Below are 22,966 nucleotides of genomic sequence, written 5' to 3'. Positions count from 1 at the left end.
AATGGGTTAGGATGTGGCTGGCCCTGATGTGGTTCCCATCAGATCTGGATTCAAATACTATTAAAAATAATAAAAATAATACATCTGATGGCACCAATAGAATAGTCCCAAAACTGCAAACCCTGCCCATCTTCAGGCTGGTTTATACTTTGTCTATCGACATGTATGGAGACAATTAGAATGCGACAAGTCTCACTGTTCAAAGCAACATTTAATTTATACTCCTGTGGAATGTCTGTAGACTGTCGCTACGACTGTCATTTTCCTTGCTGCAGGCAGATGAAAAAAGTTCAACTTTGACCCTGTTGCTGGGTCCGTTGCCATGGTTACCTGACTGAGACCGCAATGAGTGCACAAGTTCTAAAATTCCCAGGTAGAATGCCATGCTTATTTTGTCACAGTCATCGCACAATATTTTCTGTAATTAGCTTGCCATTAACTTGTAAATAATGATCTCGTTGTGAATTTATTTTCCTACAATAATGAATAAACATTTGCTAAATTTAAGAAGCTGGATAGATAGCTAGCTAACAAGCTAAAACTAAACCAAAACATTGTTTAGAAAGTTGATTTTAGTTACCTGACTTGCTAGATTGACATATACAGTGCGTTTGGAAAGTTTTCAGACCACTTGACACATTTTGTTACAGCCTTATTCTAAAATGGATGCAATCAAATAAATCAATCTACACACACTGCCCCATAATGACAAAGCAAAAAACAGGTTTTTAAAATATTTTGCAAATGTATAAAAATAAAAACCCAGAAATACCTTATTTACATAGGTATTCAGACCCTTTGCTATGAGACTCGAAATTGAGCTCAGATGCATCCCGTTTCTTCAACTGATTGGACATGATTTGGAAAGGCACACACCTGTCTATATAAGGTCCCACAGTTGACAGTGCATGTTAGAGCAAAAACCAAGCCATGAGGTTGAAGGAATTGTCTGTAGAAGTCAGAGATGGGATTGTGTCGAGGCACAGATCTGGAGAAGGGTACCAAAAAATGTCTGCAGCATTGAAGGTCCACAAAAACACAGTGGCCTCCATCATTCTTAAATGGAAGAAGTTTGGAACCACCAACACTCTTCCTAGAGCTTGCCGCCTGGCCAAACTGAACAATCGGGGAAGAAGGCCTTGGTCAGGGAGGTGACCAATAACCCGATAGTCACTCTGACAGAGCTCCAGAGTTCTTCTGTGGAGATGGGAGAACCTTCCAGAAGGACAACCATCTCTGCAGCACTCCACCAATCAGGCCTTTATGGTAGAGTGGCCAGATGGAAGCCACTCCTCAGTAAAAGGCACACGAAAGCTTGGTTTGAGTTTGCCAAAAGGCACCTAAAGACTCAGACCATGAGAAAAAAGATAATCTGGTTTGATGAAAACAAGATTGATCTCTTTGGCTTGAATGCCAAGCACAATGTCTGGAGGAAACCTGGCACCATCTCTACGGTGAAGCATGCTGGTGTTAGCATCCTGTTGAGGAGATGTTTTTTAGCGGCAGGGACTGGGAGACTGGCTATGATCCAGGAAAAGATGAACGGAGCAAAATACAAAGAAATCTTTGATGAAAACCTGCTCCAGAGCGCTCAGAACCTCAGACTGGAGTGAAGGTTCAACTTCCAACAGGACAACGACCCTAAGCACACAGCCAAGACAAAGCAGGAGTGGCTTCGGGATAAGTCTCTGAATGTCCTTGAGTGGCCCAGCCAGGCTGGACTTCAACCCTATCGAACATCTCTGAAGATACCTGAAAATAGCTCTGCAGCGACACTCCCCATCTAACCTGACAGAGCTTGAGAGGATCTGCAGAGAAGAATGGGAGAAACTCCCCAAATACAGGTGTGCCAAGCTTGCAGTGGTGTAAAGTACTTAAGTGAGAATACTTTAAAGTACTACTTAAGTTGTTTTTTTTGACTATCTGGAGTTTACTTTATTATTCATATTTTTGACTACTTTTACTTTTACTTCACTACATTCCTAAAGAACATTATGTTGTTTTTACTCCATACATTTTCCCTGATACCCAAAAGTACTCGTTATGTTTTGAATGCTAAGCAGGACCAGAAAATTGTCTAATTCACATACTTATCAAGAGAACATCCCTGGTCATCTCTACTGCCTCCTGATCTGGCAGACTCACTAAACACAAATGTTTATTTGTAAATGGTGTCTGAGTGTTGGATTGTGCCCCTGGCTATCCATAAATGAAAAACCAGAAAATCGTGCCACCTGGTTTGCTTAATATAAGGAATTTGAAATGAATTATACTTTTACTTTTGATACTTAAGTATATTTTAGCGATTACATTTACTTTTGATACTTAAGTATATTTAAAACCAAACACTTTTTGACTTTTACTCAAGTAGTATTTTACTGGGTGACTTTCACTTTTACTTGAGTCATTTTCTACTAAGGTGTATTTACTTTTACTCAAGTATGGCAATTGAGTACTTTTTCCACTACTACAAGCTTGTAGCGTCATATCCAAGAAGACTAGGGGTTGTAATCGCTGCCTAAGGTGCTTCAACAAAGTATTGAGTAAAGGGTCTGAATACTTATGTAAATGTAATATTTCTTTTTTTTTATACATTTGCTAAAATTTCTAAAAACCTGTTTGCTTTTACATTATGGGGTATTGTGTGTAGATTGATAAGGGGAAAAAAGATTTCATACATTTTAGAATAAGGCTGTAACGTAACAAAATGTGGAAAAAGTCAAGAGGTCTGAATACTTTCCGAATGCACTGTAGCAAATACATTTTTAAACAGATGGGTTTACTGGTGTTAAAATACTCCAGTTATGCTATTTTGGACCACCAGGCTGCTGATGTCATACAGCCTGTCGTTTTTGTGTTCACACTTTCTCATAACGACAACGACAAGTTTGAATTCCGGCAACAGTAGGATGTTCATGATGTTATTGCGACAACTGTCTACAGACATGTCGAGAGACCAACTGTAAACCAGCCTTTAGCCTGCCAACTCCAGCCAGGCTAAGGAAAATGCTCAAAGTGTTTGAACATTTTTCAAAAAGTATTTGGACCCAGGTCCTGATCAGGTTCCACTGGTCTCGACTGTGCCTGGCCAGATCTTGCAGGGCTCTCTACTTATTATGGTCAGTATGTTATGGAGATGGTAAACAACAACAGCTCACAGACTAACTGATGACAGACTCCATTCTGATCCACTGCTTTTAGCCTGCATAAGATGTAATAGATTGTACAAGCCCAGAATAAGCCTAGTCCTGGACTGAAAATCATTCTCAGTTGAAAGTGCATAAATCCAGAGAGGTATACTAAGAAGCGGGATAAATTATTTAGTGAGCTAACTTTGGTCAATTCGGAGTTCATCTTAGGATAACTGTTGACACGAAGGTGGCCCACATTTTAGCCAGGTCAATTTTGAATCCTTCAGGCAATGAATTCTTCAGCTGTAACTTCCGGGGAAGGATAACTCACAGCTAACTGTCTGAGCCACGAGTTGAGGGCCATTTACATCAGATTCCCTCCCTCTGACTAAGATTGCATCATCATCCGCTTAATTTTAGGAAGACGGCTGATTAAATATTTTATTAATAAAATATTTTTTTTGCGTACATTTGAAAAAATATTAAAATATCTATCACCTTACACATTTAGTAACGACAGGATGCATTTGAAACTTCACAGATAGTAAAACTTTTGAATGACTATACTACGTGACAACAGCCTGCTGAATATGCGAGGTAACTTCTCTTTCATGCTGATTTTGGCAAAAATGAAAATGTGGCTCTGACATGGATTGGTGTTTCACCATTGTCAAATGAAGAGTTTGTCGTTTGACTTGCTGGGATTATCCACTTGCGACATACAAGCGCAGTCACAAGCCTGGCTGGAATTAACAGAAGATAGAGGATAAATATCCTCCTTCGTAACATGAATGAAGCCTGAACTGGAATGTGAAGCTAACTGAAGCTGGCTAGCTTCATAAAAACCTGAGTAGATCTAGCTAGCGTCGTAGTACACCCCTCTGAAATCGGCTTAATCTGGGTCTGGGAAACTGGCCCTACAACAGCTACAACTACTACTAGTACTACTACAATGATAGTACTAGTTTGATTACTATAACACTACTAGTAATCTGACAGTACATACAGAAGCGTTAGTCAGCGTTAGTCAGACTTGCCTTCAGGATAACAGTCCAGGATGCCATCAGCATCCAGCATTGGGAATCCCTCATCATCCCTGATCAAAAATGTTCCTGGAGGACAGGTCGGGAACACCGGCATGGTTATAGTCTCCTCTGTGGACATTTCAGTGGTGGTTGGTAGCGTTGTCGGTTCAGGTGTGGTCGTGGTAGGAGGTCTGGTTGTGGTTGTGGTCCTTGGTTTAGCCTGGTCCAGGCCAATGATGGGTTTGCCACCCACAGTCAGGAACTTGTCTTTGGGGTTGACCACCGGTTGGCTTTCCCGTCCGTGACCAAACAGAGCCTGGCCCTCCTGGTTCACCAATGGGCTGCCCTGGTGGTCTAGCAGGGGAGAACAATCAATCAGTTATCTATATGTGTAAACAAAACAGTATGGGTCTGTGTTGTAAGTGTGATATCTCCCTTTCTCCTAAGGAGGAATAAATAGGGGGGGGGCGAAGTGTCTTTATATACCAACACATTACAAAGCTCTTAGGAATGTAGACCTTTAATACTCCTAGAAACAGTGTTCAATATAAGAGAAGGGATTAGTTGACAGTATCTCACCAAAGATGGTGCGTCCGTCCTCTCCCAGAACCACCCTCTTGGGTTGGCCCTGAGAGTCCTGGAGAACCCTGCCATCCTCGTTCATCAGGACCCCCTTATCCAAGTCCAACACCTGGAGAATAGAACACGTCCCAGGGTTGGAGATACGTCATAGGGAAACATATTACGGAGAGTCTGCAGAATGGTTAACCATGTAGATGAAATGTCTCCTTTCAATCCCCTTTACTTTGCAATAAAATGTATCGAGACACAGACACACATACCCACTTGGCTCCATCAGGCCCAGTGATGTACCTTCTTCCATTAGGTTTGGTGTTGTCATTGGATGTGCTGGACTCTTTGTCACTGGTCGCCGTGAGATTGGGGCGGCCATTTTTACCATTTCCATGACCATTTCCGTAACCGGGCTTGAGGCCTCCACTGGGGGTTTTACTCCTGAGATGGGGGTCTGACCGGCTGGGGTAGCGTGTCCTTGTACCCTGGCCCACCACAGAGTCTCTGGATGAGAATGACGAGGAGGAAGAGGAGCCTTGAGATCCCTGGCTGCTGCCAATGGAGGTCTGTCTGTGGGAGGGGCGAGAGAGGGAAGGGGAGGAGCCTCCAGTGCTAACACTAGCGGCCCCGCTAACCCCGTGATCTGGCTGCGACAGACTAGAGGAGGAAGAGGAAGAAGAGGAAGATGATGTGTTTGTGTTAGAGGAACCTAACCGTGTGCTCTGTGCTGGTTGTGCTCTAAGCGGGAACCTAGAACCTGTCTGCCTGTTTATGAGCAGGGGAGATCGCACCCTCCCGTTGGGACCTATAATGGTACGGCGGGGGAGCGTAGAACCGGGGATGAAACCGGGCCTGGTTCTACCAGGTGTGGCTTCCCTGTCCACACTCTCGATGGCCCTACTCTGGGGCACCCTGCGGGCGGTAGTTGGGGCTGAGGTAGTGGTAGTGGTGGCAGTGGTAGTGGTGGCAGTAGTTTTGGGGGCGGTGGTTGGGTCTGTGACTTTCTCATTCCACTCATACATCTCCTTACTCCCCTTGTAGAGATAGTCCTCCTTATGGTCATTACTGCTGTCCTCCCTGGTGCTGCTTCCTCTGTGGACGGGCTCACTGGAGTTTCTACGACTACTAGAGGAGGAGTTGGAGGAGGACGAGGAGAAAGAAGAAGAAGAGGAGGTGATGGGATTCCTCGATTCACCTAGAACAGTATTTCTGTTGGGCAGAGAGGGTTTAAGTGCCCCAGCCCCCACCCCATTCTTTAACGGATAGAGGGTGGAGGGTTTTTTAGCATCCTCACTGGTCTCCTGCACTGCGGAGGTCCTTGAAGCCCCTGAGGCAGATGCTGCCCCCGAGGCAGCTGTCCTAGAGGGGAATCCTCTCAGGATGGGTCTTCCAGCCCCAACAGAGGATGAGGAGGCTGTCCTGCTCCAGGGAACCCTCCCGTCCGCGCGGGGGGAAGACACCCTGCTACTGCTCCCCATCCCTGTTCCAAACCTGCTCTGGTGACGTTTCACAAAGGGGTTAATCCTGGAGGCAGGGGGAGCAGGTGTCTTGGAAGGTGGGGGAGCTGGGGTGTTGTAGTAGTTCTCCCCCCTCCCTCCCTCCTCTCTCCTATCTCCCCTCCCTCCCTCCTCTTTCCTGTTTTCTATCTCTCCCTCCTCTCTCCTGTCTCCCCTCGCTCCCTCCTCTTTCCTGTTTTCCATCTCTCCCTCTTCTCTCCTGTCTCCCCTCGCTCCTTCCTCTTTCCTGTTTTCTCTCTCTCCCTCCTCTCTCTTGTCTCCTTTCTCTCCCTCCTCTCTCTTGTCTCCCCTCTCTCCATCTTCTTTCCTGTCTCCCCTCCCTCCATCCTCTCTCCGGTCCCCCCTCCATTCTTCCTCTCTCTTCTCTCCCCTCCCCACATCTTCTTTCCTGTCTCCCCTCCCTCCATCCTCTCTCCGGTCTCCCCTCCCTTCTTCCTCTCTCTTCTCTCCCCTCCCTCGCTCTACTCTCCTGTCCCCCCTCCCTCGCTCCTCTCTCCTGTCTTCACGCCCTCCATCCTCTCCCCTGTCTCCCCTCCTTTCCTGTACTTTTCTGTCTCCCCTCCCTCCATCCCCTCTCCTACCTCCACTCCCTCGCTCCTCTCTCCTGTCTCCCCTCCCTCCCTCCTCTCTCTTGTCCTGTGTCCTGTCCTCAGAAGAATGTTTAGTGGAAATGGTCCGGGAACTGGAAGTGGGTTCTTCTTCTTTGGTGGCCTCTGCCTCTGTGACTTTGTAGTCGTTGTAGTCATTATTGTCCTGGTGGTGTGTTAAGTCCTGTGTGCTAGGAGTGTGTGAGCCGTCAGTGTGTGATGTTTCTGGGATCTTGCCTTTGGTCGGTAGAGTGGACTGGGACATGCCGGCGGAAGTCGAGTCTGACCCAGGTTTGATGAGTCCAGTAAGAACCCGGCCATTTGGATTCCCTCGAGACAGGATCCCGGGTTTCCGCCTGCCATAACCATATCCACGGCCCGGCAGAGCAGATCCTCTTCCCACAGATGGTGCCTCGGTCTTGGGCTCTGAGACGGCCTGGTTTGGGGTAGGGGTTGAGGTGGAGGGTTTGGCCGCTGTGGCACTTGGCTGGTCGTAGGTCTTTTTGCCCTCGGAGTAGTTGGTGACAGTGTCGTCCTTCCTGATGGCTGCAGACTCCTCGTTTGGGGATGGGCTGGAGGACGAAGAAGATGAGGAGGATGAGGAGGCGCTGTCCTTTTCTGCATCCTGTGTCTTTGACTGGGACACTGACCCTGAGACTGATGTCCGGGAGAATGGTCTTCGACCAGAATTGATGCGTCTGCCAGAGAGAGGTTTGCGGAGAGGGTAGGAGGGTTTAGAAGATGATGAGGAGCCCTCTGATGAGGGAACTTCTGTTTTGAGGCTTGGTCTGGAGGGCTCATCTACATCCTTCCCTTTACCACTCCCTCTGACGTAGCCACTGTCCTCAGGTGTAGAAGGAACAACATTGTTCTGAGTCACTGCTTCTTTCTTCTCCTCCACATCTTCGTTAGTGAGCTTCTCCTCCTCTTCGTCTCGAGTGGTTTCTGTTGTTTTGTTCTCCTCCTCCTGTTCATCCTCTGTTTCTGTCTTTCTCCCCTTGTCTCTGGCCGGAGCAGTACCGGCTCCTAGTCGCTGATTGGTCGCCCTGTTCCTGACCGTGCCCCTCACATCTGAGAAGATGCTGTGATGGGAGCGTGTCTTGGTGAGGGGCCGTGTCCGCCTGGAGGAGGGCGGGGCAGATGTGGTCTGAGTGGGTGTGGTCGGCTCCTTGGTCACGTCTTCTAATTGGAGGTTGACGACATCGTCACGGTAACTGTCCTGTTTGGACGTCTGAGAAGGGGTGTAGCTGGTTCTACGGCCACCTTGAGTTGGCGAGGAGGCAGCACTGCTGGCTGGCAAGTAAGATGGAGTATTAGTTAAGTGTACACACCATTAGGACATTAGAAATGTAACTAACATCACGTTGGCAGGCGCACGCACGCACGCACGCACGCACACACACACACACACACACACACACACACACACACACACACACACACACACACACACACACACACACACACACACACACAAAGTAGATATGCTTACCGGTGCCTCCAGGCATGGCTACGCTAAAGGCTTTGGTCTGGGGGCCCTGGCCCCTCCTGTTGGTGGCTCTGATCTTGAAGATGTAGAGGTCCCCAGGCAGGAAGCCGTCTATGATGGCTGAGGTGGTGCTGCCGCGGTATGTCACTGACTTCATCCCAAAGGGTTTCATGGCAGGAGCATAGGACATTATGTACTCTGAGGGGAGGAGGACCAGGATCATTACAAATTAGCACCAACTGAAAACACTTGAGTAAATGAGGGACACAAAGTACACTACCGTTCAAACACCGTCCTTGTTTTTGAAAGAAAAGCGATTTTCTTGTCCATTAAAATAACATCAAATTGATCAGAAATACAGTGTAGACATTGTTAATGTTGTAAATGACAATTGTAGCTGGAAACGGCTGATTTTTAATGGAATATCTACATAGGTGTACAGAGGCCCATTATCAGCAACCATCACTCCTGTGTTCCAATGGCACGTTGTGTTAGCTAATCCAAGTTTATCATTTTAAAAGGCTAATTGATCATTAGAAAACCCCTTTGCAATTTTGTTAACACAGCTGAAAACAGTTGTTCTGATTAAAGAAGCAATAAAACTGACCTTCTTTATACTAGTTGAGTATCTCAAGCATCAGCATTTGTGGGTTCAATTACAGGCTCAAAATGGCTAGAAACAAAGACTTTCTTTTGAAACTCGTCAGTCTATTCTTGTTCTGAGAAATGAAGGCTATTTCATGCAAGAAATTGCCAAGAAACTGAATATCTCGTATAACGCTGTGTACTACTCCCTTCACAGAACAGCGCAACCTGGCTTTAACCAGAATAGAGAGAGGAATGGGAGGCCCCGGTGCACAACTGAGCAAGAGGACAAGTACATTAGAGTGTCTAGTTTGAGAAACAGACACCTCACAAGTCTTCAACTGGCAGCTTCATTAAATAGTACTCGCAAAACACCAGTCTCAACGTCAACAGTGAAGAGGCGACTCCGGGATGCTAGCCTTCTAGGCAGAGTTCCTCTGTCCAGTGTCTGTGTTATTTTGCCCATCTTAATCTTTTATTTTCATTGGCCAGTCTGAGATATGGCTTTTTCTTTGCAACCCAGAGTCGCCTCTTCACTGTTGATGATGAGACTGGTGTTTTACGGGTACTATTTAACGAAGCTGCAGGTGTTCTTAATATTTTGTATACTCAGTGTATATTCAGTAGAAACATACGTTCATACGGCAATGACAGACAATTGAGGAAACAAAACAAAACAAAAACCTTTTAACTTGTCTTGTTGCATCTCCCAAGCTTTGGAGATAAAAGTTGCAACCATCTTTGCTAAAATAGCCATTCAAGTTTTTCTTCATCTCTATTCCAGAAAAATTGTATCAAACAGTATAGCTCTCAAATGATCATATAAAGTATTATACAATAAAAAGTGCAGTTCATTCTCTACCTCTCCTAAATCACAGACTGTACATATTCATTCTTCTTCATCTATGGCATTGAACCTACCTACTTCAATTGCCAGAGGCACTATCCCGGTTTTCAACTGAGCACACAAGGACCATTGGTTTCTGGTTAAGTGAGAGGTGATATAAGGTTCTGGATTGTTGCCGTTTTTGATCTGGTTGTTCTGAGTTCTGAGTTTGGGTTTAGCCATATGTCAGTTGACTATTTTTCTTTGTAGGTTAGGATTAACTTGTGTTTGATCATATTGACATTGCAGAGTAATTTGTTTTGAAATATGTGTTGTAGATCAGCTTCCTTAATTGTGGAATTGATTTCCTTTCTCCAGGGGTAGTTGTGTGTTTAAACCCAGTTAAAAAGCTGTTTGTTATTCTGTCCTCTGGCATATTCCATAACCTAATCATTTCACCACTCTGCCATATTTCACTGGGTTCCACCCCATGTCACCTTGAATAGCAAGGCTTGGGGAAAACTTATGCACTCCCAAAAAATATTGTATGGCTCTATTCTGAATAGTTTTGGATTTGATAAAACCCCAGGTTCCAGCAGCATAGTTCAGTATAGGACACACACATGAATTATAGAGCTGTGAATAGATACCATAGTCATGGTCTTTACAGATTTTCAGTTTACTTACAACAGACCCCAATGCTCTCCCTGCATAATCTGATACAGACTTTATACCCTCTTCAAAGGTCATACATTCAAAAAAAAATTGAACTAGGAATATATATAGTCCTTGGTTCATTCCAGACCTGTCTGCCCTTGACCAGCACAAAAACAATCTGTGGCGTTCTGCATTAGCATTGAATAGCCCCCGTGATATGCAACTTTTCAGGGAAGTTAGGAACAAAATATACACAGGCAGTTAGGAAAGCTAAGGCTATCCTTTTCAAACAGAAATTTGCATCATGTAGTACTAACTCAAAAAAGTTCTGGGACACTGTAAAGTCAATGGAGAAGAGCACCTCCTCCCAGCTGCCCACTGCTCTGGGGGCTAGGAAACACTGTTACCACCGATAAATCCACGATAATTGAGAATTTCAATAAGCATTTCTCTACGGCTGGCCATGCTTTCCACCTGGCTACCCCTATCCCGGTCAACTGCCCGACACCCTCAACAGCAACCCACCAATGCCCCCACCATTTCTCCTTCACCCAAATCCAGATAGCTGATGTTCTGAAAGAGCTGCAAAATCTGGACCCCTACAAATCAGCCGGGCTAGACAATCTGGACCCTCTCTTTTTAAAATTATCTGCCGAAATTGTTGCAACCCCTATTACTAGCCTTTTCAACCTCTCTTTCGCATTGTCTGAGAATCCCAAAGATTGGAAAGCTGCCGCGGTCATCCCCCTCTTCAAAGGGGGTGACACTCTAGACCCTACAGACATATATCTATCCTACCGTGTCTTTCTGAGGCCTTCGAAAGCCAAGTTAACAAACAGATCACCGACCATTTCGAATCCCACCGTACCTTCTCCGCTATGCAATCTGGTTTCAGAGCTGGTCATGGGTGCACCTCAGCCACGCTCAAGGTCTAAACGACATCATAACTGCCATCGATGAGAGACATTACTGTGCAGCCGTATTCATCGACCTGGCCAAGGCTTTCGACTCTGTCAATCACCACATTCTTATTGACAGACTCGACAGCCTTGGTTTCTCCAATGATTGCCTCGCCTGGTTCACCAACTACTTCTCTGATAGAGTTCAGTGTGTCAAATCGGAGGGTCTGTTGTCCGGACCTCTGGTAGTCTCTATGGGTGTGCCACAGGGTTCAATCCTCGGGCCGACTCTCTTCTCTGTATACTGTACATCAATGATGTTGCTCTTGCTGCTGGTGATTCTCTGATCCACCTTTACGCAGACACCTCCAATGCCATACAACTCTCCTTCCATGGCCTCCAACTGCTCTTAAACGCAAGTAAAACTAAATGCATGTTATTCAATCGATCACTGCCCGCACCTGCTCGACCGTCCAGCATCACTACACTGGACGGCTTTGACTTAGAATACATGGACAACTACAAATACCTGGGTGTCTGGTTAGACTGTAAACTCTCCTTCCAGACTCACATTAAGCATCTCCAATCCAAAATTACATCTAGAATCGGCTTCCTATATCGCAACAAAGCATCCTTCACTCATGTTGCCAAACATCCCCTTGTAAAACTGACCATCCTACGGATCCTCGACTTTGGTGATGTCATCTATAAAATAGCCTCCAACACACTACTCAACAAACTGGATGCAGTCTATCATAGTACCATCCGTTTTGTCACCAAAGCCCCATACACTACCCACCATTGCGACCTGTACGCTCTCGTTAGTTGGCCCTCGCTTCATACTTGTCGCCAAACCCACTGGCTACAGGTTATCTACAAGTCTCTGCTAGGTAAAGCCCCGCCTTATCTCAGCTCACTGGTCACCATAGCAGCACCCACTCATAGCACGCGCTCCAGCAGGTATATCTCACTGGTCCCCCCCAAAGCCAATTCCTCCTTTCCTTCCAGTTCTCTGCTGCCAATGACTGGCACGAACTGCAAAAATCACTGAAGCTGGAGACTCATATCTCCCTCACTAGCTTTAAGCACCAGCTGTCAGAGCAGCTCACAAACCACTGCACCTGTACATAGCCTATCTGTAAACAGCCAATCTATCTACCTACCTCATCCCCATACTGCATTTATTTATTGATCTTGTTCCTTTGCACCCCAGTATCTCTACTTGCACATTCATCTTCTGCACATCTACCATTCCAGTGTTTAATTGCTATATTGTAATTACTTCGACCACCATGGCCTATTTATTGCCTTAACTTACCTCATTTGCACTCACTGTATATAGACTTTTTGTTTTCTTTTGTTCTACTGTATTATTGACTGTATGTTTTGTTTATTCCATGTGTAACTCTGCGTTGTTGTATGTGGCAAATTCCTATGCTTTATCTTGGCCAGGTCGCAGTTGCAAATGAGAACTTGTTCTCAACTAGCCTACCTGGTTAAATAAAGGTTAAATAAATCAAATAAAAATAAATATATTTATCAAAAAGGAAACCAAGGTATTTATATGAGCTTGTGTAGTTTAAGGGCATTGTTCCAAAAGAGAAGCCATGAATACTTCTTACCCTACCCTTTTTTTTAAGTGCATTATCTGGGTTTTTATCTTGGTTAATCATTCATCTCCATTTGGTACACCAGAGATTGACAGTGTTCAACATACATTGCAACTCAAACTCACTCTCTGCAAGGAGGACACTATCATCTGCATACAATAATATCCCCAAAGTCGTGTCATCTAATTCAACTCCGAGATTAGCATGCTTGATTTGCTGGGCCAAGAAAAAAAAGGGGCAATGTTTATTTTGTCTTTTACATATACCCTATATATTATGTGATTGATTAATAAGAGAGATACAGTGAAGTAATCCCCTGAAGGTTCTCGTGTTCGAACCTCGTATCCTCCCGTTGGGTTCCTCAGGCGGGTCCCAGGTCGCCGTGACAGCGGTTCCCTTCCCTCTCAGTGGCTTCACATCAAAGTTCTCCGGAGGACCAGAGGGAGCTTAAGAACACAGAGGAAAAAAGGGATGGAAAAAAGGAGGAGAAATAATGAGTCCCGAGAGAGAAAACAGGAGCAAGGAGAGCAGAAAGAAAGACGCTGTAACAGTAACAGTAGTGTTTCTCCTGCCAATGGGGTTCAAATGGGGAAAAATTCACGTCCTGTTATAGATTTCCAGAGAATAAAACCCAGAGATCCTCTAAGGAAATTTAGATTAGAGCTCCAAGTCGGAGCCAGCCAGGCTGAAAATCTCCCTGAACCCTTACTTATTCAGTCAGAAGCAGCTATGAATTATGGCAGAAGTTTTCATGACGGATTTCATTGAAGGGAATAATCTGAATGAAATATGAATGAACGCCAAAACCGGTTAGAACTATGATTTACCCCTAAATCTTTCATTTGTATGACACTGTAGGATGCCATTTACTCTCTTAAAAAATGGGAAATTACATGGAAGACTTGGGTTTATCTTATATTTTCAGACAGGCAGTAAGAAAACCTACCAGATTCTGGGGTCCTCTGGAACACGGACACGCTCCACTTGCCGTGGTTGTCTCCCTGGGAGATTCGGACGGAGAACTCGTACATCCCGTCAGCTGACAGGGTATCTATCAGCAGCCTCCTCTGGGTGGTCTCCTTGTACTCCCAACGAGCAGACTCACCCTTCTCCCTGTACTTCACTGTGTAGTGTCTGGAGAGAGGAAGAGACATTACATTCTCTCTCACACACTCACACACACTCACACACACTCACAAGCACGAGCCCACTCTCACCTGGAGCCACCAGGTAGGACCTTCTCCATCTCGATAGCCGGGTCCACCCAGCTGATGAGGACAGACTGAGGGGACATGACCCTCACACCGATGTCTTTGGCCTCATACTCCTCAGGCTCTGCATGGGGAACAAATAACAATAAACATGGTCTAGAGGGCTGCAGGTCTAAGTAGAATTGCAGCCCATTATCAGACAGAAAATGTCAAATATTACAGCAGCTGTTGTTCTTCTCAATACAATTCAGGGAATGGGAAAGAATGAGTGACACAGGGTTGACATTTATCTCAATACATTGCAGTCAATGAGACAAGATGAGTGTCACAGGGTTGATGTGTATGTTAATACATACCAGTATTTACATTCTATCTCCGGCCTTCTTTCCCCCTCCCTCTAATATTTTCTCCCTCTCTCCACTCACTCCATCCTCTCCCCCACCTCCACCTCTCTCTCCATTTTCCCAACTCCACAGACAGGATATTGACGCATAGATATGCTTCAAGGGAATTGGCACACAAGTCAATACATTGCATTCAAGGCAAAAAGCTGCAATGGGTAAATTGGTGAAACACTCAGACAGACAAACAGAAACACAGATCCACTCAGATAGACAGAGAGGGAGAAAGGCAGGCAGACAGACAGACTTTTATTTTTATTTATTTTATTTCACCTTTATTTAACCAGGTAGGCTAGCTGAGAACAAGTTCTCATTTACAACTGCGACCTGGCCAAGATAAACCAAAGCAGTGAGACACAAACAACAACACAGAGTTACACATAATAAACAAACGTACAGTCAATAATACAATAGAGTGACCAGTGAGCTGAGATAAGGCCGGGCTTTACCTAGCAGAGACTTGTAGATAACCTGTAGCCAGTGGGTTTGGTGACAAGTATGAAGCGAGGGCCAACTAACGAGAGCGTACAGGTCGCAATGGTGGGTAGTGTATGGGGCTTTGGTGACAAAACGGATGGCACTATGATAGACTGCATCCAGTTTGTTGAGTAGTGTGTTGGAGGCTATTTTATAGATGACATCACCAAAGTCGAGGATCCGTAGGATGGTCAGTTTTACAAGGGGATGTTTGGCAACATGAGTGAAGGATGCTTTGTTGCGATATAGGAAGCCGATTCTAGATGTAATTTTGGATTGGAGATGCTTAATGTGAGTCTGGAAGGAGAGTTTACAGTCTAACCAGACACCTAGGTATTTGTAGTTGTCCATGTATTCTAAGTCAAAGCCGTCCAGTGTAGTGATGCTGGACGGTCGAGCAGGTGCGGGCAGTGATCGATTGAATAACATGCATTTAGTTTTACTTGCGTTTAAGAGCAGTTGGAGGCCATGGAATGAGAGTTGTATGGCATTGAAGCTCGTCTGGAGGTTAGTTAACACAGTGTCCAAAGAAGGGCCAGAAGTATACAGAATGGTGTCGTCTACGTAGAGGTGCATCAGAGAATCACCAGTAGCAAGAGCGACATCATTGATGTATACAGAGAAAAGAATTGGCCCGAGAATTGAACCCTGTGGCGCCCCCATAGAGACTGCCAGAGGTCCGGACAACAGGCCCTTCGATTTGACTCTGTCAGAGAAGTAGTTGGTGAACCAGGCGATGCAGTCATTTGAGAAACCAAGGCTGTTGAGTCTGCCAATAAGAATGTGGTGATTGACAGAGTTGAAAGCCTTGGCCAGGTCGATGAATACAGCTGCACACTATTGTCTCTTATCGATGGTGGTTATGATGTCGTTTAGGACCTTGAGCATGGCTGAGGTGCACCCATGACCAGCTCTGAAACCAGATTGCATAGCGGAGAAGTTACGGTGTGATTCGAAATGGTCGGTGATCTGTTTGTTAACTTGGCTTTCGAAGACCTTCGAAAGGCAGGGTAGGATAGATATATATATGTCTGTAGCAGTTTGGGCCTAGAGTGTCTCCTCCTTTGAAGAGGGGGATGACTGCGGCAGCTTTCCAATCTTTGGGGATCTCAGATGATACGAAAGAGAGGTTGAACAAGCTAGTAATAGGGGTTGCAACAATTTCGGCGGATAATTTTAGGAAGAGAGGGTCCAGATTGTCTAGCCCTGCTGATTTGTAGGGTTCAAGATTTTGCAGCTCTTTCAGAACATCAGTTATCTGGATTTGGGTGACGGAGAAATGGGGGAGGCTTGGGCAAGTTGCAGTGAGGGGTGCAGGGCTGTTTCCTTCCGTGTTTGAAAAAGCTAGCCTTTGCTTTCCTAACTGCCTGTGTATATTGGTTCCTAACTTCCCTGAAAAGTTGCATATTGCGGGGGCTGTTCGATGCTAATGCAGAACGCCATAGGATATTTTTGTGTTAGTTAAGGGCAGTCAGGTCTGGGGAGAACCAAGGGATATATCTGTTCCTGGTTCTACATTTCTTGAATGGGACATGCTTATTTAAGATGGTTAGGAAGGCATTTAAAAAAAAAAAACAGGCATCCTCTACTGACGGGATGAGATCAATATCCTTCCAGGATACCCCGGCCAGGTCGATTAGAAAGGCCTGCTCGCTGAAGTGTTTCAGGGAGCGTTTGACAGTGATGAGTGGAGGTCGTTTGACCGTTGACCCATTACGGATGCAGGCAATGAGGCAGTGATCGCTGAGATCTTGGTTGAAGACAGCAGAGGTGTATTTAGAGGGCAAGTGTTTAAGGCTTTGGGGAGGTACCTGGTAGGTTCATTGATAATTTGTGTAAGATTGAGGGCATCAAACTTAGATTGTAGGATGGCTGTGGTGTTAAGCATGTTCCAGTTTAGGTCGCCTAGCAGCACGAGCTCTGAAGATAGATGGGGGGCAATCAGTTCACATATGGTGTCCAGCGCACAGCTGGGGGCAGAGGGTGGTCTATAGCAGGCTGCAACGGTGAGAGACTTGTTTTTAGAGAGGTGGATTTTTAAAAGTAGAAGTTCAAATTGTTTGGGTACAGACCTGGATAGTAGGACAGAACTCTGCAGGCTATCTTTGCAGTAGATTGCAACACCGCCCCCTTTGGCAGTTCTATCTTGTCTGAAAATGTTGTAGTTTGGGATGAACATTTCAGAATTTTTGGTGGTCTTCCTAAGCCAGGATTCAGACACAGCTAGAACATCCGGGTTGGCAGAGTGTGCTAAAGCAGTGAATAAAACAAACTTAGGGAGGAGGCTTCTAATGTTAACATGCATGAAACCAAGGACATTACGGTTACAGAAGTCATCAAAAGAGAGCACCTGGGGAATAGGAGTGGAGCTAGGCACTGCAGGGCCTGGATTCACCTCTACATCGCCAGAGGAACAGAGGAGGAGTAGGATAAGGGTATGGCTAAAAGCAATAAGAATTGGTCGTCTAGAACGTCTGGAACAGAGAGTAAAAGGAGGTTTCTGTGGGCGATAAAATAGCTTCAAGGTATAATGTACAGACAAAGGTATGGTAGGATGTGAATACAGTGGAGGTAAACCTAGGTATTGAGTGATGATGAGAGAGATATTGTCTCTAGAAACATCATTGAAACCAGGAGATTAGATTAGTCATCGCATGTGTGTGTGGTGGAACTAATAGGTTGGATAAGGTATAGTGAGCAGGACTTGAGGCTCTAAAGTGAAATAAGCCAATAAAAACTAACCAGAACAGCAATGGACAAGGCATCTTGACATTAAGGAGAGGCATGCTTAGTCGAGTGATCAAAAGGGTCCAGTGAGTAGTGAGGTTGGTTGGGGTCACAGCGATTCAGACAGCTAGCCGGGCCATTGGTAGCAAGCTAGCATAGGATGGAGGTCTGTTTTTAGCCACTTCGTGCGTTTCCGTTGGTAGGATTAGTGGGGTTCCGTGTGGTAGAGGGGATGAATCCAATTCGCAAAAAAATAAAATAAAAATAGATATAGTTATAGAGGCCCAAGCAAAAAATAAAAAATAAAATAAATTGTCCGATAGGTCTATTCAGATAGCAGCCGATAAGATTGCTAACGATTAGCGGACCGCAGATGGACATTCAGGTAACGTCGCGACGGAGGAGCCAGCCAGATAACTCCCTAGGGTAGATAACATCGGTAGTCCAGTTGTGAAGGCCCGGTGGGGCTCGCCCATGAGTGACTGATGGAACTCTTCAGCTGGCTAGCTCCGGAATAATTGATGTTTTCTCCGGAATCGACGGAAGCCGTTAGTCACACGGATAGCAGCTAGCTAGCTGCGAGATCCAGGTATAAATGTCCAGAGTTAGCGGTTGAAATCCGGGGACATGGAGAGAAAAATAGGTCCGGTATGTCCCGGTCCGAGCCGCGCCGTACAAAACTGCCGATAGATTTTCGAGCTAAAGGATAGCTGATGACCACAAACCGTGTTTAGCTGAATACTAACGATTAGCCAGTAAAGAAGCTAACTAGCTTCTGATTAGCTTCTGGTTAGCTTCAGGCTAGCTTCTGGCTAGCTTCTGGCTAGCTTCTATGGAGGACTACAGATTTGAGGTAAATAATACTTTCTTTTTTTAAAATATAAATTGGTGAGGCGGGTTGCAGGAGAATGTTTTGAAGATGAGTTTATGGAAAATAAAAAATATATATAAAAAAGGTATGCGAAGAAAGTTGTAAATATATATATATATATATATACACGGGACACGACAAGATGAGGACAAAAGACTTCTGACTGCTATGCCATCTTGGAGCATGTATTGACAAAGGTATGGTAGGATGTGAATACAGTGGGGGTAAACCAGACAGACTGACATACAAACTCACAGACAGACAAGACATACAGACTGACTGATATACTGTATCCACTCACAGACAGACAGAGAGACAGTGAGACAGAGAGACAGACAGACAAATAAACAGACAGGTAGGCAGACAAACTTTAAACTCAACCGTAAACCTAGCTTCATGTCCACAACCTGGCTCAACACTAACCCTAGTAACAACCCTAACCCTAGCTCTCCACATCTTGACTCAGCTCTTGGAGTTAGGGTTGAGCCGGGATGTGGACAATAAGTTAATGTTAGGGATGTGCCTATTGTTAGGGCTGAGCCAAGATGTGGAGATGAAGCGTGGACTAGGGTTGGGGTTAGCAGGGAGTTGATATGAAGCTAGGGTTAGGCTTAGGGTTGAGGCTATGTTTAGGGTTGATCCCGAATGTGGCATGTCTGTCTGTCTGTCTGTCTGTCTGTCTGTCTGTCTGTCTGTCTGTCTGTATGCTTGCCTGTCTGCCTGTCTGTGGGAGAGAGTGCAGGGAGTGGGAGAGAGAGGAGGAAGGGTTGAGAGAGTCAACAGACAGACAGACAGAGGAGGGAAAGAGGAGGGAGGTAGAGGAGGGGGAGAGGAAGGGGAGGCAGGGAAAGAAGGAGAGAGAGAAGGGGGAGAGTGAGGGAGAGTGAGGGAGAGGGTGAGAGAGGGTGGAGGTGAAAGGGGAAAGGAGAGAGAAGAAAATGAGGAGGGATGAAAAGGCGGTTTGAGAGTGAGACGACAGACATGAGATAAACGAGAAAAACGTCAACCTTTTTACACATCTTTTCACATTGACTGCAATGTATTGAGAAAAACATCAACCCTGTGACACTCATCTTGTTCCATTGACTGCAATGTATTGAGAAAAACATCCACCCCGTGACACTCATCCTGTTCCATTGACTGCAATGTATTGAGAAAAACTCAACGCTGTGACACTCCTCTTTTCAACCCTGTGACACTCATCTTTTCACATTGACTGCAATATATTGAGAAAATTATCAACCCTGTGCCACATATCTTTCCCCATTGACTGCAATGTACTGAAAAAACGTCAGCTAGTGTGACATTTTACATTTTTACCAAAACGTGTTAGGATGATGTTTTCCTATGATGCAGTGCCTTCTGAAAGTATTCAGACCCTTTGACTTTTTCCACATGTTGTTAGGTTACAGCCTTATTCTAAAATGTATTCAATGGTTTCCCGCCTCATCAATCTACAGACAATACCCCATGATGACAAAGCAAAAACAGGTTTTTAGAAATGTTTGCTAAATTATTAAAAATCAAAAACTGAAATATTACATTTACATAAGTATTCAAACCCTTTACTCAGTACTTTGTTAAAGAACCTTTGGCAGTGATTACAGCCTCAAGTCGTCTTGGGTATGACGCTACAAGCTTGGCACACCTGTATTTTGGGAGTTTCTCCCATTCTTCTCTGCAAATCCTCTCAAGCTCTGTCTGGATGGATGGTGAGTGTTGCTGCACAGCTATTTTCAGGTCTCTCTAGAAATGTTAGATCGGATTCAAGTCCGGGCTTTGGCTGGGCCACTCAAGGACATTCAGAGACTTGTCTTGAAGCCACTCCTGCATTGTCCTTGCTGTGTGCTTAGAGTCGTTGTCTTTTTGGAAGGTGAACATTCACCCCAGTCTTAGGTCCATCAAGGATCTCTCTGTACTTTGCTCCGTTCATCTTTGCCTGAATCCTGACTAAACTCCCAGTCTCTACCGATGAAAAACACCCCCACAGCATGATTCTGCCATCACCATGCTTCACCGTAGGGATGGTGCCAAGGTTTCCTCCAGATGTGACGCTTGGCATTCAGGTCAAAGAGTTCAGTCTTGGTGTCAGCAGATCAGAGAATCTTGTTTCTCATGGTCTGAGAGTCTTTAGGTGCCTTTTGGCAAACTTCAAGCAAGCTGTCATGTGCCTTTTACTGAGGAGTGGCTTCAGTCTTGCCACTTTACCATAAACGCCTGATTGGTGGAATGCTGCAGAGATGGTTGTTCTTCTGGAAAGTTCTTCCATCTCCACAGAGGAACTCCAGTGCACTGTCACATTGACCATCGGGTTCTGATCACATCCCTGACCAAGGCCCTTCTCCCCCGATTGCTCAGTTTGGCCGGGCGTTCAGCTCTAGGAAGAGTCTTAGTGGTTCCAAACTTCTTCTATTTGAGAATGATGGAGGCTATGTTGTTCTTGGGAACCTTCAATGCTGCAGAAATGTGTTGGTACCCTTCCCCAGATCTGTGCTTCGACACAATGCTGTCTCTGAACTCTATGGACAATTAATTCGACCTCATGGCTTGGTTTTTGCTTTGGGACCTTACTGTATATGGACAGGTGTGTGCCTTTCCAAATAATCTCCAATCAATTGAAATGACTTCAGGTGGACTCCAATCAAGTTGTAGAAACATCTCAAGGATGATCAATGGAAACAGGATGCAGCTAAGCAATTTCGAGTCTCATAGCAAAGGCAAAGGAAATAATTATGTAAATAACGTATTTCTGTTTTCCATTTTTTTATAAATTTGCTAACATTTCTACAAACCTCTTTTTGCTATGTCATTATGGGGTTTTGTGTATAGATTGCTGTGGATTTGAATTGATTCAATCCATTTATAATTAGGCTGTAACGTAACAACCTTTTGAAAAAGTCAAGGGGTCTAAATACTTTCCAAAGGCACTCAATCATATTGAGAATTTACAAAAAATATGTAGTCTGTTTTTACATTGCTACTGTATATTCTCAGCCAGTCGAGTGGTTGAAATGGTTTAAAACTCTTGAGTGTTGTCTGAAGATGAGTTCCTCGCAGCTGGACATAGTTATGCGTGATTATAAAGGCTTCTAAGGATGTTATAAAGGCTCATAAAGATATTATAAAGGCTCATAAGGTGGTCATAAGCTGGTCATAAGGCCTACCTGGGGGAGTTTTTTTGGTCAGGGTGGCTCTGTTGCTTGGCACGCTCCGCCCCGTGGCTCTCTGTGCCTGCAGTGATACCACATAGATGGACTCAGACGCTACGAATAGAGGGACATACCAGACACATAGGCCAGCGTTTACACACTAGGACACACTATGGATGGACATACTACACACACTCTACATACTGTTCACACAAGAATATTCTAAATGAGTAGCAAACCCGGTGTGAGAGAGATCCAGGTGCTCTTACCTAGTTTGGGGTTGTGTCTGTTTCTCTGGTCAGCCTGTGGCTGGGTGTGATGGTGGTGGTGTTGGGACCTCTGGTCCAGCAGGGGTGTCCCTGCCCTGGCCCTATCTGGCTGACGAGGGCCGGAGGATGATTGGGGGGGTCTCCGGATCCGCTGCCCCTTGGAGGAGGTCAGGCCTGACGGGCGCACCCCCCCATCAACCACTGATCCGCTTCCTGTTCTCACGGGGATCCCGACAGGGGAGTTAGCCCTGGTCCACATGTCTGGAGTAGGAGATGGACGAGCTGGAAGAGAGAGAAAAATACAGCTGTAGTTCAGCATGGTTCACCTGACCCTGATGAGACCACAAGGTACAGTATCTCACGTTGACATGCTGAGATAACTGTGTGAGGGCCAAGCCAGTACCAAGTCTTAAAAAAATATATTATCACTTCAATGAGTTTTATATCTCATAATTATGTTTTGAAATGTTTCAAATGAAATGGAGAACTCAGGGAAACTCCCCATATGTCCTACTTTGCCAAAATACTTTCCTCTCCAATAACCTAAAGTTAAAGTGTATGAGACAAGTGTATGAGTGTATGAGACACTGTAATCATGGGAGATGTCACAACGTGGACACAGACAGAGACCAGGGACCACACAGTCTCCCAATGCTCCCACTTCCTGCTTCTTACTTCCTGGTGTAATAACATGATGTCTGTCTCCAGCCTGGACAGCCATCTCAGACAGACAGGCCAACAATCCCCCCATCCGTCTTCACCTCCCCTCCCTTGCTTTGCTGGCTTGCCGAGTGATTGCACGGACAACATTTTTAAAAAAACAACATTTCCCTGCTTTCTCCTCATCTCTCATCCCTCTGTCTCTCATAATCATTCTCAGATGGAAGGCTCTCTTGTCTTCTTTCCCTCAGAGTAAATGTATTCCTATGCAGCAGTGGCTGATACAGTCCTGACAAGTCAGA

At 45.2% G+C, this 22,966-nt stretch overlaps 1 protein-coding gene across 1 annotated transcript in view; it reads right to left on the bottom strand.

The window, feature by feature from the left end:
- Window positions 1-22,966, bottom strand: part of LOC110530909 (fibronectin type III domain-containing protein 1) — an 81,475-nt gene that overhangs the window by 37,121 nt on the left and 21,388 nt on the right. The window contains exons 5-14 of the mRNA XM_036986868.1: window positions 22,005-22,286; window positions 21,751-21,849; window positions 14,117-14,234; window positions 13,846-14,033; window positions 13,238-13,345; window positions 8,326-8,520; window positions 6,829-8,126; window positions 4,999-6,366; window positions 4,736-4,847; window positions 4,169-4,510 (exon numbers count right to left, since the gene is read on the bottom strand). Of these exons, the coding sequence (XP_036842763.1) occupies window positions 4,169-4,510; window positions 4,736-4,847; window positions 4,999-6,366; window positions 6,829-8,126; window positions 8,326-8,520; window positions 13,238-13,345; window positions 13,846-14,033; window positions 14,117-14,234; window positions 21,751-21,849; window positions 22,005-22,286 (4,110 nt within the window). The remainder of the gene's footprint in view (window positions 1-4,168; window positions 4,511-4,735; window positions 4,848-4,998; window positions 6,367-6,828; window positions 8,127-8,325; window positions 8,521-13,237; window positions 13,346-13,845; window positions 14,034-14,116; window positions 14,235-21,750; window positions 21,850-22,004; window positions 22,287-22,966) is intronic.

This window comes from Oncorhynchus mykiss, chromosome 8, assembly GCF_013265735.2.
Source record: "Oncorhynchus mykiss isolate Arlee chromosome 8, USDA_OmykA_1.1, whole genome shotgun sequence".
Classification (NCBI taxonomy): Eukaryota; Metazoa; Chordata; class Actinopteri; order Salmoniformes; family Salmonidae; genus Oncorhynchus; species Oncorhynchus mykiss.
The sequence above is the reverse complement of the archived record's forward strand: the minus strand, read 5'-3'. Positions and strand labels throughout refer to the sequence as shown.